The sequence below is a fragment of the Uranotaenia lowii genome, chromosome 3 (genome assembly GCF_029784155.1).
Source record: "Uranotaenia lowii strain MFRU-FL chromosome 3, ASM2978415v1, whole genome shotgun sequence".
In the NCBI taxonomy this organism is placed as follows: Eukaryota; Metazoa; Arthropoda; class Insecta; order Diptera; family Culicidae; genus Uranotaenia; species Uranotaenia lowii.
The window spans coordinates 96,213,538-96,227,921 of NC_073693.1; the positions used below are offsets into that span (position 1 = coordinate 96,213,538).

At 40.9% G+C, this 14,384-nt stretch overlaps 1 protein-coding gene across 1 annotated transcript in view; it reads right to left on the minus strand.

Moving 5' to 3' along the window:
- The window catches only part of LOC129757613 (sodium channel protein 60E-like), a 909,603-nt gene that overhangs the window by 14,868 nt on the left and 880,351 nt on the right, over window positions 1-14,384 (minus strand). The window contains exons 21-23 of the mRNA XM_055754888.1: window positions 12,893-13,168; window positions 10,706-12,836; window positions 10,454-10,628 (exon numbers count right to left, since the gene is read on the minus strand). Coding sequence (XP_055610863.1) covers window positions 10,454-10,628; window positions 10,706-12,836; window positions 12,893-13,168 — 2,582 coding nt within the window. The remainder of the gene's footprint in view (window positions 1-10,453; window positions 10,629-10,705; window positions 12,837-12,892; window positions 13,169-14,384) is intronic.

A 14,384-nucleotide genomic window follows, 5' to 3' on the forward strand; every position in this document is an offset into this window, starting at 1 on the left:
CACGAATGATGCCGAACTCCTCGGCCATCCAAAACAGCAAAAGGCGGATCCTGGCAAGTGTGACCACATCGATCTTGCGGTACGGAGCAGCGGCCTGGAGGCAGGCTCTGGGAAGAAGCTGTTACCTGCAGCGACTTAGCAGCGTTCAGCGGCTGATGAACCTGCGGGTTATCAGCGGATACCGGACCATGTCGCCCGAAGCCGCCTGTGTAGTAGCGGGAGTTATGCCCATCTCGGTTTTGCTTGAGGAGGATGTATATTGCTACGACAACAAAGACACGCCCAATGTACGAGACCTCGCCAATGAGGACTCGATGTCCAACTGGCGGCAGCTGTGGGACAGCTCAACGAGAGGAAAGTGGACCCATCGTCTGATCCCGCACATCGGGAGCTGGATCGGAAGAAGGCACGGTGAAGTGGACTTCTATATGACGCAATTCCTGACTGGTCATGGATGCTTCATGAAGTACCACTACCGGTTTGAACATGTGGCTTCGCCATACTGCCCAGATTGTGGTGGAGAAGAGGAAACACCTGAGCATGTGGTGTGTGTCTGTCCGAGGTTTGCGGCGGTACGTTCTTCCATATTTGCCGCCTGTGGGCCCGACACGACAGCAGATAACGTTGTACAGAGGATGTGTGCGGATACCAACACTTGGCATGCGGTCAGCGATGGGTTCACCCGGATCATGACTGCCCTGCAGAGGAGTTGGAACCAACGGCAGTCCGCGAACGGTGTAGGATGACTCCATCGACGGGGAGCATCTGAGTAGTGTGCGTCCGATCCCTTGATCGAAGCTACAAAGATAAGGCATTATCTTCTGCGTAGCGGAGGTCAGGGGTGCGCCGCGAACGTGTGTAGGATACCCGAACGTCGGGGGGTATCCGAGTAGTGTCGCTTCCTAAGAGAGAAACTGCGGGGATAAGACTTTACCTTCTTCGTAGCGGATCTCAAGGGAAGAGGGTTAACCACTGTCGGGGGATACCCACGGGTAGAGAGGCTCTCGTTGCCGGGCGAGCCTCTCGAGTTGGTGTAGGATGTTGTCACCGTCGGGAAACATCCGAGTCGTAGCGTTCCAAGTCCCGAATGTGTGCCGTGACAGGCGCGAGTCTAGGATAAGCTGCTCTCGATCTGGCACACAACGGGCAGGAAAATCCGCGGGCCAAAAATCCTAGGGTTGCCAGCCAAGGGGGATAAAGAAGACCGGACAACGGTCGGAGTAGACTGACCCCATCGACGGGGGGCTGTCGAGTAGAGTGCGTCCGACCCCGCGGTTTGAAGTTACAAAGATAAGACAATACCTTCTGCGTAGCGGATGCCGTGGGTGCGCCGCGTTCGTGCGTAGGATGCTCCACCTTCGGGGAGTATCCGAGTGGAGTGGTTCTCAACGACAGAAGCTGTGGGGATAAGACATGACCTTCTTCGCAGTGGAAATCGTTGGGAAAGGGTTATTCCACGTTCGGGGAATATCCACGGGTAGAGTGGCTCTCGACGCCGGGTGAGCCATTGCGTTAAGCCCCGCGCGTGTGCCGTGACAGGCACAAGTCTAGGATAAGCTGCTCTCGATCTGGCACACGACGGGCAAGGTGGCAAACTTCGAATCCTGAAGATAAGAGGTCGGGCTTCGAGTCGTTAGAGGAGAGGTAATGCCTCAAACCTTCAGGCGGAGAGGTTTGTGTGGTCAACCCCGAGTCTTTATGATAAGGGGTCGGGTCCCGAGTCGTAAGAGGAGTGACCAGGCCCCTTACCAACAAGAGGAGGGGTGCAAGTGGTCACCTCGAGTCATTACGAGGTGAGGTCAGATTTCAAGTCGTTAGAGGAGAGATCGGGCCTTGAATCGTGCAGAGGAGAGGTAAACCTCGAGTCGATGCGAGGAGGGGTCGGATCTCAAGTCGTTAGAGGAGAGATCAGGCCTCAAGTCGCGAAGAGGAGAGGTTTGTGTGGGAATCTCGAGTCATTGCGAGGAGATGTCGGTTCTCAAGTCGTTAGAAGAGAGCTCAGGCGTCGTAAGGATGAGAGGTTTTGCTGAAAGTGGTCTCGTTAATGAGTATTGCCTTGCAGCGCACTAGCGCGAATAGACCTCCCACTATTGAAGTATAGTGTACTAAACAGTTCGAGGTGGGAACCAGGTCTGTGGCCCCAGGTGGAGTTTAGGGAGTAGGGGGTATACACGGAGTATATCATGAGTCTTCCCATTGTACCCATGGACCCAGAGTAGCGAACTGGGGGGACGCGGTGGCTCGCCGTGCCTTGGAATAGAATCCGTAAACCGGGATTTACCACCTGTTACCAATTAAAACAAAAAAAAAAAAGATCATAAAGCAAGAAAAAAATTTTTGAATTTAAAAACTCAAAAAAATTTAAAAAATCTTACAAGGTTTTGATACATTTTGATGTAATATTTCGACTTTTAAAAATTATACGTAAAGAAGCTTAAAACAAAATCTAGGATGGTTTTTGTTTCTTACTCAAATGAACTTAAGAAATTTAACATATTTCAGTTTTTGTGGAGGTTTAATAATGATTATATAGTGGAATAATACAGTGTTTTTGTATGCCCCCATCATGTTTGGAAAACGCCTCCATCCTAAAATAACAGGTTAAATAGAATAAATAAATGATTTTTATCATTGAACCTTCAAATTTAAGCTCTGAATAACATCTTAAGAGAGAACTGAAGATCTAAAAACAGATTTGATAAAGTTTTTCTCATGGATGAACTACCTCCATAGAATGGCAGCCCTAACTTTTGTTTTATTTCATAAAATTATAATTTAAATAGATTTTTATAAAACTTCAGCTTTGTCGTACGGAAATTATTACTTTCTAGCAATTTCAATGAAGTTATTCGAAAATATTGCCCAAAAACAGAAATTTTGTTCAAAACATAAATAGGCGCATTTAGTCCGCATGGTTTGAGGTTTGTGATTTTAGACAACACTTATAATAAAATCGTTTTCTAGGAAACAGAAGAAAATTTTAACATAAAAATTACTCCAATGTATAGAAAACAGATGCCTGCACACGTGTAAATAGTTTTTGTACAGATACATATTCGATGTGATATTTGATTAAATCAGTGTTCTGCTTAATAGGCGCTATAGTATAGGCATATAGCCCGCTCCTCCCCTACTAAACGCCTGTTTTCTGCTTGATCCAACTGGAATAGGCCGAAATCAAGGTGTACACCACCGGCAGCCCCTTCTCGCACCCCAAACCATGTCCGAAGCTCACCAGTCCTATTTGCTCCTTGGTTGATTCCAGAACCAGCGGACCGCCGGAATCTCCGTGACAAGCTGATTCAAGTAAATAACCTTTGGCGCAAACATTCGTTGCTTTCACTAAGGTCGGGTAGAAAAGAGAACATTCCGCGTTTAGCAGAACTTTCATCGTAGCGTAATTCAAAACTTCCGAAACATTTCCGTTATCCTTGGTGATGCCAAATCCACTTACAATGGCCTTTTTGCCAGCAATTATTGTAGATTTCCGTTGAATAGGAACCGGTTGAATAGAATCCGTGAAAGTTATTGGGGATGGCAGCTTAATGACGGCAATGTCATTGACAATCGTATTGCCGTTGTATTTCTCGTGACGAATGAATTCGGTAGCGTTGATTTCCACTCGCGAAGGATCTGATCTGTCGAATAATTTGGTAGTCCCAAGGATGATTAAAAATCGGCGAGCATCTTCAACGCAATGTCCAGCCGTCAAAATCCACTGATTGCTCAGGATGCTTCCTCCACACAACGCAGCTCCATTGGCCATGTAGATTATCATGACCACCTGGTAGGGGAATTGATTAGGCTGCGCCGGAACACCGTTGACAATCCGGGAATCATCCAGAGTCGATTTCAAATCCTCCTGAAGCAAATTTCCATTTCCCAAAGACGGCGAATGCAACGACAGAAATAGAATTAAAACGCAGTAGAACATTGCCATCGTGACAAGAAGTTAAGTAAATGTAAACGAATATTCACCTGTACTGGATTAAGACCTTTGCACTATCTTTATATGCAGTGGAAATGAACTTTTTGAATGTTCCAGTTCAGTTGCTCCGAAATATATTTGTTCAGCCAGCACTAAATCAAGGGTGGATGGCTTAGTGACAGTGATTAAAACTGCAATCCATCAAAAGTTAACCTTCGGCGACCAAATCGAGCTAATGCAATAGAAAACGAAACTTTGTTTTCTAGAACTACCTATTTATATAATATAATATTATTATAATATAATATAATTATATTATTGAATCTTCAAAACATATGAAGAAATCTTTTAATAAAAAAGCGCTTCGAATTAGACAGGATTTTTAATTAAAACTGTCTTAAAGGGTGGTCAACTTGACGTATTTCTTACAATTTTGCACTTAAAAAACCTGAACACCCCTCATTTTGAAGGTGTGTGTGTGTGTGTAGAATGTTTCTCCTATTTTGATTTTGGAATTCACTCTTCAGTTGTCAAAATGCCGTCCAAGGAAGAAGAGCAGCGTATCAAAATTTTGCTCGCGCATCGCGAAAATCAGAGCTACTCGCACGCAAAGCTGGCAAAATCGCTAAAAGTTGCCAAATCAACCGTTAAAAATGTAATTAAAGTGTTTGGGGAACGTTTGTCGACAGCCAGGAAGTCTGGATCGGGGGGAAATCAAAAACCGGAAGCCGCTGAGACGACAAAGAGAGTTGCCGGTAGTTTCAAGCGAAACCCTAACCTCTCTCTCCAAGATGCCTGCAAATGAGCTGGGTGTATCGTCTACAACCGTGCATCGAGCCAAAAAACAAACCGAACTATCGACTTACAAGAAGGTAGTGACTCCAAATCGCGATGATAAACAAAATACGACGGCCAAAGCGCGATCCCGGAGGCTGTACACGACAATGCTGACGAAGTTTGACTGCGTGGTAATGGACGACGAAACCTGCGTCAAAGCCGACTACAAGCAACTTCCGGGACAGGAGTTTTATACGGCAAAAGGAAGGGGGAAGGTAGTATTTTTTCAAGCACATAAAACTGTCAAAGTTCGCGAAGAAATATCTGGTTTGACAAGCTATCTGTACCTGTGGCTTGAAAAGCAGCATTTTCATAGCTTCCGGGACTATCAACCAAGAAATGTTTGAATAAACGTCTGCTGCCTTTCCTGAAGCAACACGGTTGTTCCGTACTGTTTCGGCCGGATTTGGCATCTTGCCATTACGGTAAAAAGGCCATGGAGTGGTACGCCGCCAACAACGTGCAGGTGATTCCCAAGGACAAGAACCCTCCCAACACGCCAGAGCTCCGCCCAATTAGGAAATACTGGGCTATTACCAAGCGGAACCTAAAGAAGACCAAAAAAACTGCTGAGGACGAGCAGCAGTTCAAGGCAAACTGGCATTCTGCGGCGAAGAAGGTGGACAAGGTGGCTGTACAAAATCTGATGGCAGGGGTTAAGCGTAAGGCCCGGCAATTCCGATTTGGAAAAGCGGAAGCCTAACTGAATATTATACCTGAATTTTATACTAATTAAACTTGAAAAAGAAATTTAATTTGATTTCTTAAATAAACGATTTCACCGATTTACACGCGTTTTCCCTTGACCAAATTTTGACCGTATCACCCTTTATATCAAAATTTGTCTTTTTTAAGTGTAAAAGGTGCACCAGAATTTAATTCGAAAAATCATCTGCCGCCATATTTGCCGCAACATTAGCCAAGAAATTGAATTTCGTTGCCTACTAGAAGGCGTTTTACCTAAATATAAGGATATCAGAAAGTGTATTTAGAAAAGCGAAATTTTCGACGTTTAGCAAAAACAAATGAACAAATGAGTTTTTGCCAAAGTATGCTTGGTTTACAAAAATGCGATTAAAATTTGATGTAACAATCATTATATTCCATAAAATCATACATCATATCGAATTTCAAAATATGGTCCACCTCACCCTGAGATGATCGGATTTGAATTAAAAGTTCGGTTTTTGAAAAATGTCCCAACTTTATGTTAAATTTAAGTCATATAAACTCAATATTAAAATTTTGTCAAATACATACGAAGATGGTTTTGCTCAAGATCTCTTGAATGAGATCGAAAGAGTTCCAATATGAAATAAGATGGCCGAAATATGACCGATAAAAATTATTATGTTTTTGAGAGGGTGATCTCAAACTTTTGGCCGGCAGTGTGTGTAATTGAAAGACGTTTTTTGACTAGTGTCTCCCAAAACTTATTCTCGGTTTTCATGAAAATTGAGTGAATAGGTACTTTATACGAAATCTAGAAAACACCCCCAAGTAACACAGATCAAGCCAATTGGCTTTTTTGAATTTTAGTATTGTTTTATGAAGACTTTTCGATGGCATCCATGTTTTCAAACGGTTTTATTGTAACATAGGATATACTTCATTTATCGTGTGTTTTAAAAGAGCTCTGAATGTTTTGCTGAAACTTGAATATTTTGAGAGTGTTGTAAAAAAGTTGTACACACTAGGAGACGGTTCGTCTTGAGACGGTCTCAGCGTCTTCCATTTTCTTCGGGAGACACTGAGACCGTCTCAGGTTTCCAACAACAACAACAGACAACAAATTTCGTCTCATAACAAGAATCGCAGTTCATGTTGCCTAGTGTGGACTTGGCTTAAAGATTCAATAAAAAACATACTTTCCTGTTTTTATTAGAGCTTTGGTACCATGATAAAACTAAGTGACGGATGATTTGACAATCGAGAAGAACGTATACACGCTTAAACTTTTTTACCTCTTTTTGAGATAGCATAGCCTGTTTTGAAAGGATTATCACTCAAAATTGAGAATAACGGGCTATTAAAATGATATAAATTAACATAGCCAAATTCATCTGAAAATTAAAAACAACTTTGTTGTATCCGCATTCGAATCAGTTTTTTAGAACCGATAAGAATAAATGTATAAGACAATTAATTTACAAGTACGCCGAATAAAGTACTTTTATTTATCCATCACTGTCTCTCAATGCGAATTTGCAACTTCGTTGCAAACAATCTTTTGTGCAATACATTTCAGTTTGTTGTTTTTTTTGCATTATTTTACATTATCTTCAAACTGTTCTCCCCTTTTTCAAACTTGCTGGAGCATTGTCAAACATAAACATATATACAATTTCTATTTTTACTTAAAACGAAGGCTACAGTGGTTATTTTATATTATTTTTATATGAACTGATCTGTAAAATCTCCTCAAAACTGTATTGTGAAAAGTACATATCTCAACTATTTGAAAAAAAAAGTTGATGAAGGGATGTTAAAAATAGTTTTATATTGTTTAACACCTTTTACTGTTATCTTCTGTTGCGAAAAAAGGGCCAAAAGAGAGAAAAATTACAATAAATAATTCTTTTCTCTAACACGAGTATACATTCCTCCAACTTATCCAATTAAGCAATCAGAATGATGCCCAATGTCACCTTAAATTGATTAATGACAAAAAGTTAATTCTGTCACTATTAATTCGAGAGATTGATACAAATATATGGGAGTTAACGGTCTTCAATTAGCGGAAGCACTGTCAATACCTTATTGTTATTTAAAAGTAATTGACCATCCTCTAATCATAGTCAAAAGGAAACAAATGTTCTCATTTATTGCGACAAACTTATCTTACTCAAAAATGGAAAAATCCATCATGAGCGTGTATTCAAGGTCTCTTAAAACCATTTTATAACTGTTTGTTGAAATTGTTTTATTACAACATTTTTCAAACCGGCAAAAAACAATTTTAAAACTGTTTTACAACTGCCTTAAGATATTCAACATTAACCTACTGAACGCCATGTTGATTGTGAAATTGAATCGAATTTACTGACGTCATCTTGCTGGAAATAATATTTTAATACTAAAAACTAAAAATTTTTAACAAATTTGACAATGTTTGCGGTACTATTTGTTGTAAAAGTAATGGATTTCAATGCAAAACAAAAATTGCATCATTTGGGCAAATTTAAATGTTACTTAAATTATTATTTTTTAATTAAAAGAATTCTTAAAATTATGTCAACCTTGACTTTCTTTGAGGTGCACATATGTTTTGATGCTATTTCGTATATATGTATTTCACCAAAAATCTGAAGTGGCAGGAAGTTTCATGCTAAGACATATTAAAAATGAGAATGAAAATATTTTTAAAATAATTTAAATGCAATCTTCACCAATCACCAAATGCTTGGGAGAGTAAGTGATAACACGAGAAAAAAAGGGAGAAGAAAGCTCCCACAGTAGAGTATATATCCAATTTCACAGCTCCCACAGTAAAATTCCTATCAGATTCCTTGAAGTAGTTTTAAAAGAGATAGTCTTAAGAGAGCTCTGAAAGGTTTCTTAAGGCTATGTCTATAAGGTCGAATAAAACTATTCTGTTGGATGTTTTATTATAGTGTATAGAATTAGCTTTAAAAACGTTACTTTTTGGCCATATGTTAACTTTAAAGTAGTTGTGCTAATAGCGTAGAATGCGCTTCGGCTTATAAATTAGCTTTAGGAAACAGTCTTAGGCGAACTGTTAAGGTTGGAATAAAATTTAAATTGTTACTTGGTACCCTTATTTAGATGACACGGCTGCTTCTTATTCAATACTTCTATAGCCGTCTGTTACTTCAATTTTTTACGGTCGCCATGGGATTCGAAACAGGGTCACTAAACAATGTTCCTTACGAGAACAAGAATCAAATCGCCGAAATTCTTCAGCTTATTTTCTCTCATCTTAATAAATAATGTTTACTTTGAATTTAGAGTTTCTACAGAGGTACGCTTAAAGTTTAATGTAAATCGTCAACATTAATTTTCTCATTTAAAATGTGCCTAGTAGAACGAAAATATCATTTTTCGCGTGAGCTTTCATTACATCGTATGAAACATCTTAAGAAATCGGGCTAAACTGCAGCAAAAGTTGTCAAAACAACTTTAACATTTGTGTTTCACATTATATAGAATATGTAGTCCAGGCTAAAAATATTTTAAATGGAAAGAAGTTGCGACTAGTTAATGTTTGTTTTTGCATTTTTTCGTAATAAAACTGTTCGTTTACATTTTGTTTCATACGACGTAATGAAAGCTATCGCGAGATTTATAGATTAATTTGTGCAATTTGAATTGAACTGGGTTAAAAAACAAACACAAATATATTTCAGGCAAAAACGTGCAAGCACTGGTCATACTGCAAGGGTCATTTGTGAGCTACTATAATCGAATAAAATCAAATCAATGTGGTCACGGCAAAAAATAATAAGAAGATTGAAAAGCATTTTTAGGCTGCCCTAGCGATTTATAATTTAATAGAATTTAATAATTGCATGCCTTAAATTAATAAAAAAAACACTGTGAAAAGGGATTAAAAAAACAAAATTAATTCAAAGCTTTTGGTATTCTATTGTTTTTTTTTACAGCATGAGAGAAGAAGTTTGCTCAAACTTTTTGTTCGTTTTGTTACTCGGAATTCTGAACAATTCAAATAGATTTTTTTCATTAGGTTAAAGTGGCTTAAATTTAATCAATTGGCAGTTAAAACTAATAGCGAGTACTAGCATTGATTCAAGAACTAGGTAGGTCTCGAAAACAAACAGATCTTGTTATAAGCAACATATAGAAGTTTCTACTTATTATTTTAGCAAGCTCTCCAAAAGGTTGCAAATAGCGTGCAGTTAAAAAATAAAATGAAGCTTCATTCAAAAGGAACATAAACATAACATTTGCAACCTTTTGTAGTTGTTTATACATTTATTTTAATTAATAAACCCTCGTAAAACTCGCCAACAGCGCTATGTTGTACCTATTCCAAAGGCTCACTAGTCATGAACATTCTCTAAATCTCGAACAAATCATTGACATTGACTTCCGCGTGTGAGTGAAAAACTATAGTAGAAACGCTAAACCTATAGAACCAGTTATTGTAGAACATGGATAAACGTGAAAAAGACGTAACGGAAGTTTCACAGCTAGACGAGAAACATTTTCTTTAAGACATATAGAACAAGTATAAGTGATAGGTTTGGAAATTTTTTAAGGGAAACAAACTTAAAAACACATTGATAAGAGGGGAGATAAGAGCGAACCAAAAAACAGAAAGCTTTCGGGGTCAATTGATTTTAGGTTCATCATCGTTTCACTACCATGATGAGATTTTTTAATTATTTTTTTTTAACTAGGTAGGTGAGATTTGGAGCATTTTCATGTGCTTCGGTGAGTGAATTTTGGGTTGGTGTGCTGAATGGACCGAATTTTCCGTGGTGTGGATGCTGTGAATGGATTTAACTTTGGTTTAACTCATTCATTTTAACGGTGGTGGGTGTGTTTGGGTGCACGTTTACCTCTTTTTTTTTATTATTTAATCACTTGGTGAAACATTTTTTAAATTTATGCTTGGGGTACATTTATGCACAAACAACCACACACTCGTACACAAACACAGAAACATCCAAACCGGGGGTTTATTGTTGTTGGTAGGGTACTTACTTTTCGTAGCACTTTTGGGGGAAACAGTCTTGCGGTATTTTCGGTGCTTTCCGACGACCAAAGCTGGGAAAGGCCATTGGATCGTCGTAGAATCCTTGCGAATTGCGACGACCACCGACGGTGATGTCGTCTACGTAAGAAACTAGACAATGCCATGGCTTTCCGGCAAGATTCACTGAAATTGAGTGGGGAAGGTTTCATTAGAATGTGATGAGAAAAACGGTGGCAATTTCTATAAGGCAACTGTCTTACGTGGAGCGTCGGATTCGTAGGATTTATAGGGCGTCCGCTTGGGCGTCGGTTGTGCCGAGCTGTTTTGTCGCGAAGCGTCTCCATAGGTGACGGTCTTCTTGCCCGGTGGCTTCAGTCCTTCGGCAGTATTCTCTTGAGCAATGTTGCGTTGAAACTCTTGGATGCTAATGCCGATTTGTCGGTTCGTCTCGCTGATTGGTTTCTCGCAGTGGTCCATACTGTAGCAGCTCTTGAGCGACAGGGTTTCGAGGCAATCCTTTGACAGCTGTTTCCGAGGAAGAATCTCACTGGATACTTTGATCGGTTGCTGCTGCACTACGGTGCCTTTTTCGTCTTCGTTACCTTCTTCGACGCGTTCGATCAAACTGAGTCGCTTGATCCGGTCGAAGCTACTGTGGAAGTCATTTTTTCGTCGGAACACGATCGGTAGAGTGTTAATGTTGTTGAGTCCCGCGTGAGGACTAAGAGAGGGTGGTGCGCTGTGCGAAAGGGAAGGATCTTGATGCACGGTTGCAAATGGAGCTTGCAGTTGATCACAGAGTTTCTTTATCTCCAGTCCCATGTTGAACTCTTCGTCGGTAATGTTACGTTGTTTCTCTAGGCTGCGTCGCTTCGATGCTTCGCTGCGCTGAGTATTGCTATCAGTATTACTGCTATTACTATCGTTACCGGTACTTATTCTAGGATTATTGTTACACGTATTACTGTCGTTATTATCGTTATCACTAGTATTATTGCCATGAGTGTTATTGTTATCCTTACTGCTACCTCTATATTTACAAACGGTGCTCGATTTAGGCCTTCGAAGATGAACCACCTCATCGAGAATCACTTTTGTGGGGCATGTATCGGAGTTTCGTCGTTCCCGCTCTGGGGATCCTTTGGGATCGGTCTGGGATTGACTTCGGCCCAACGACAGCGATTTTAAACTTTTTAACTCCGTATCGAAGCTGTGAATAATTTCATCGAATTCAGACGTTTTTACTAGAGGTTCTTTGTCGTCGCTGCCCCTTCGCGATCGTAAACTACCATTGTCTACCGCTATCGTTGGCCGCGGTTTGTCGATGGAACTGCATATACTTCCACCCCGTCGACTTTCTAGTGCTTGAAAGATTGAATTGGATATGCTACTTAGATTAGACTTTAGGCTACCATTGGAAATCTTCCGATCGGGTGAATAGATGATGTCCTCTTTCTTACCAGAGTGCGTACTGTTCAGCAACAAACTCTCCGTATCGGCCTCCACTACGGCACTGCTGTAGCCAACCGTATCGCTGAAGTAGTTATTGCTATTGTCAAAATCATCGCTGAGAAACTGAAACAGCTCCTTTTGCTCGCAGTTGAGCAGCTCGTCCTTCAGGTTCATCTGGTTGATCAGCTCGTCCTGATCTATCGACAGGGTATTGAGTGAGTGGTCGGAAAGACGATTGGCGGCCAGCACCGCCTTGCGCATGCTACTGCTGGTACTTGGCGAACGTTGTTGGCTGATCGGCTGGGAAGCCGGTTGTGATGGAGATGCTGTTATCGACTTGTCTAAGCTACTTTTCCTATCGGCTACTAAAAAATGATTATCTTCACGTCTAGGTACCGGTGTTGGCGTTGTTTGTATGAGCGAAATATTGCTATTGCGCAGGTAGGTCGAACCGGCGTTCAGCACCTCCTGCACCAGCGGTGAATGGCACTTGGTCAGCGAGACAGCCAACGACTGCGCACTGGAAGTTCGCGATGACGTTTTGTCGAGCGATTTACGATAACTGGGCGACCGATTCAGCAGCGACTTCTGGTATTGGAGGTACGCTTCGTCGTATGGCTGCGAATCGGATATGTGGATCGACTGGTCGTTCGGATCGATCTCGGAAGAGTTGATCGGATTGGGGTTCAGGGAACGCAGCTCGAGCGACTCGGTCGGTTCGTCCTTACTCTGCTGGGTACCGAAACCGGAAGACATTTGCTGGAGTATCTTTCGCTCCACCTCCGTCATTGGAGGCGACTGGTTATCATCCGGTAGCTGCCGATCGTCCATCTGCGATATCGTTTCCTGACTACCGGAGATGGTCCGCAGTGGTCGATCCTTCAGCGGAATCTCGTAGCAAAGCTCAGCCGTCGGCAAGCGGTGTTGCGATAGCGATTGCTGCAAAGAAAAATGTTCCTAAATCATAGCAAACTGATACAAATCAACCTTCCTACCTGATAGCTCTGGCTGTAGATGGCACCCTCGCCGATCGGTCGAAAGTCCGTCACCGCCGGCATCACTACGGTAGCACCATCCTTTGGCACCATCATCGTCGTCGTTGTGTAGAGTTTCTTTTCCTCTCGCTGCTTGATGACGATTTCGTTCACCAGCCGCTCCAACCGACTATTGTTTTCATTGTCGCTCTTCTCTTTGTAGGCGTTCCGCTTTTTGCGCACAATTGACCGTATTCGTTCGAAACTGCGCGCCAGCTTGGAATCCTCACCGACTTCCTGCAATCGGAATGGTCAGTGGAATGGACAGACGGGCGAATTAGTGCAAGGTTAGTGTCGAAACAATAGAGGAAGCTATTTTTTCGCGCTGGTAGAAGTAGTAGATATATCTTAAAAGTTGCGGATATTTGTACACAAGAACGTTCTCAGCGTAGCAGTAGCAATACAAAAGGCGAACTATGATCTATACAGACAACGATACAACTATCTGGACTAATCTAAAACTAAAAAAGTTAACACATAACGAAACGGTGTTCTTAAGAGTTTGGAACTCAACGAGGCAGCTGCAGCTCTTAGCATTTCGACTGGCGTGAGGGTGTTGGCTTCGATTAACCTAGCAAAGTGATCTAAAAACTTCGAACAGTCCTATAGTGGACTTTTACAAGTGGTTTGTATATATATATACTTAAATATTTTCAAACGTTAAAAGGTGAAGTGAATTATACAGTAAAAGTAATAGTAAGACAAAAAAGGAAAGCTGAAGATAATTGAGAGCGTTCACTCGTTCGGAAAAATTACCTTGTCGAAACTCTAGACACGGACACGAGGATTTGGAGTTTTATTTTGAGAAATTTTTGCCATGGTAGGAAAATTGGTTCAGATTGATTTTTGTCGGTTCCAAAGATTAGAATTTGCGGATGGTGTCAGTGTCAAAGTTGTCAGAGGGTACAAATCGAGATGCCGGGGTTCATTGTGATTTTTACGTGTACAGGTGATGATCGACAAACAGGTTCGGGCGACAATCGGTGGTGAGATTTTCCAAAACATTTTCACATGTTTCATACATTGATTGGTTGATTGAGGTTCAGTGTTTGGTGTTGTTGTGTCGTGGCATCATCATTATCAACAGAGAGAAAGATCGAGGCATTCATTGGATAAACCCCACACAGACAGAGTTGGTGCGTACAGGTGGAAATTGTGCCGCAGATTGAACGATACAGGTATAATTTGGTAGTAGTTTTTGGTGTGCCGAAATTTTCGTGTTTCAGATTCAGTTTTTTGGTCGGTGGCCGATTAAAGAGAAGAGGAAAACATATATACGATTTTTAAATACAATTCACTTCGTTTATGGATTTCGTACTATTCTACATGATTGTTTCACAAGGGTTAATATTTATATATTTTGGGTGAAGTGCTTTGTGATGACCCAAGTTGATGTTTCAATTTACATTTTGCTTATATAAGAAATTTATGAATCATTAAATATTTTTAGCAT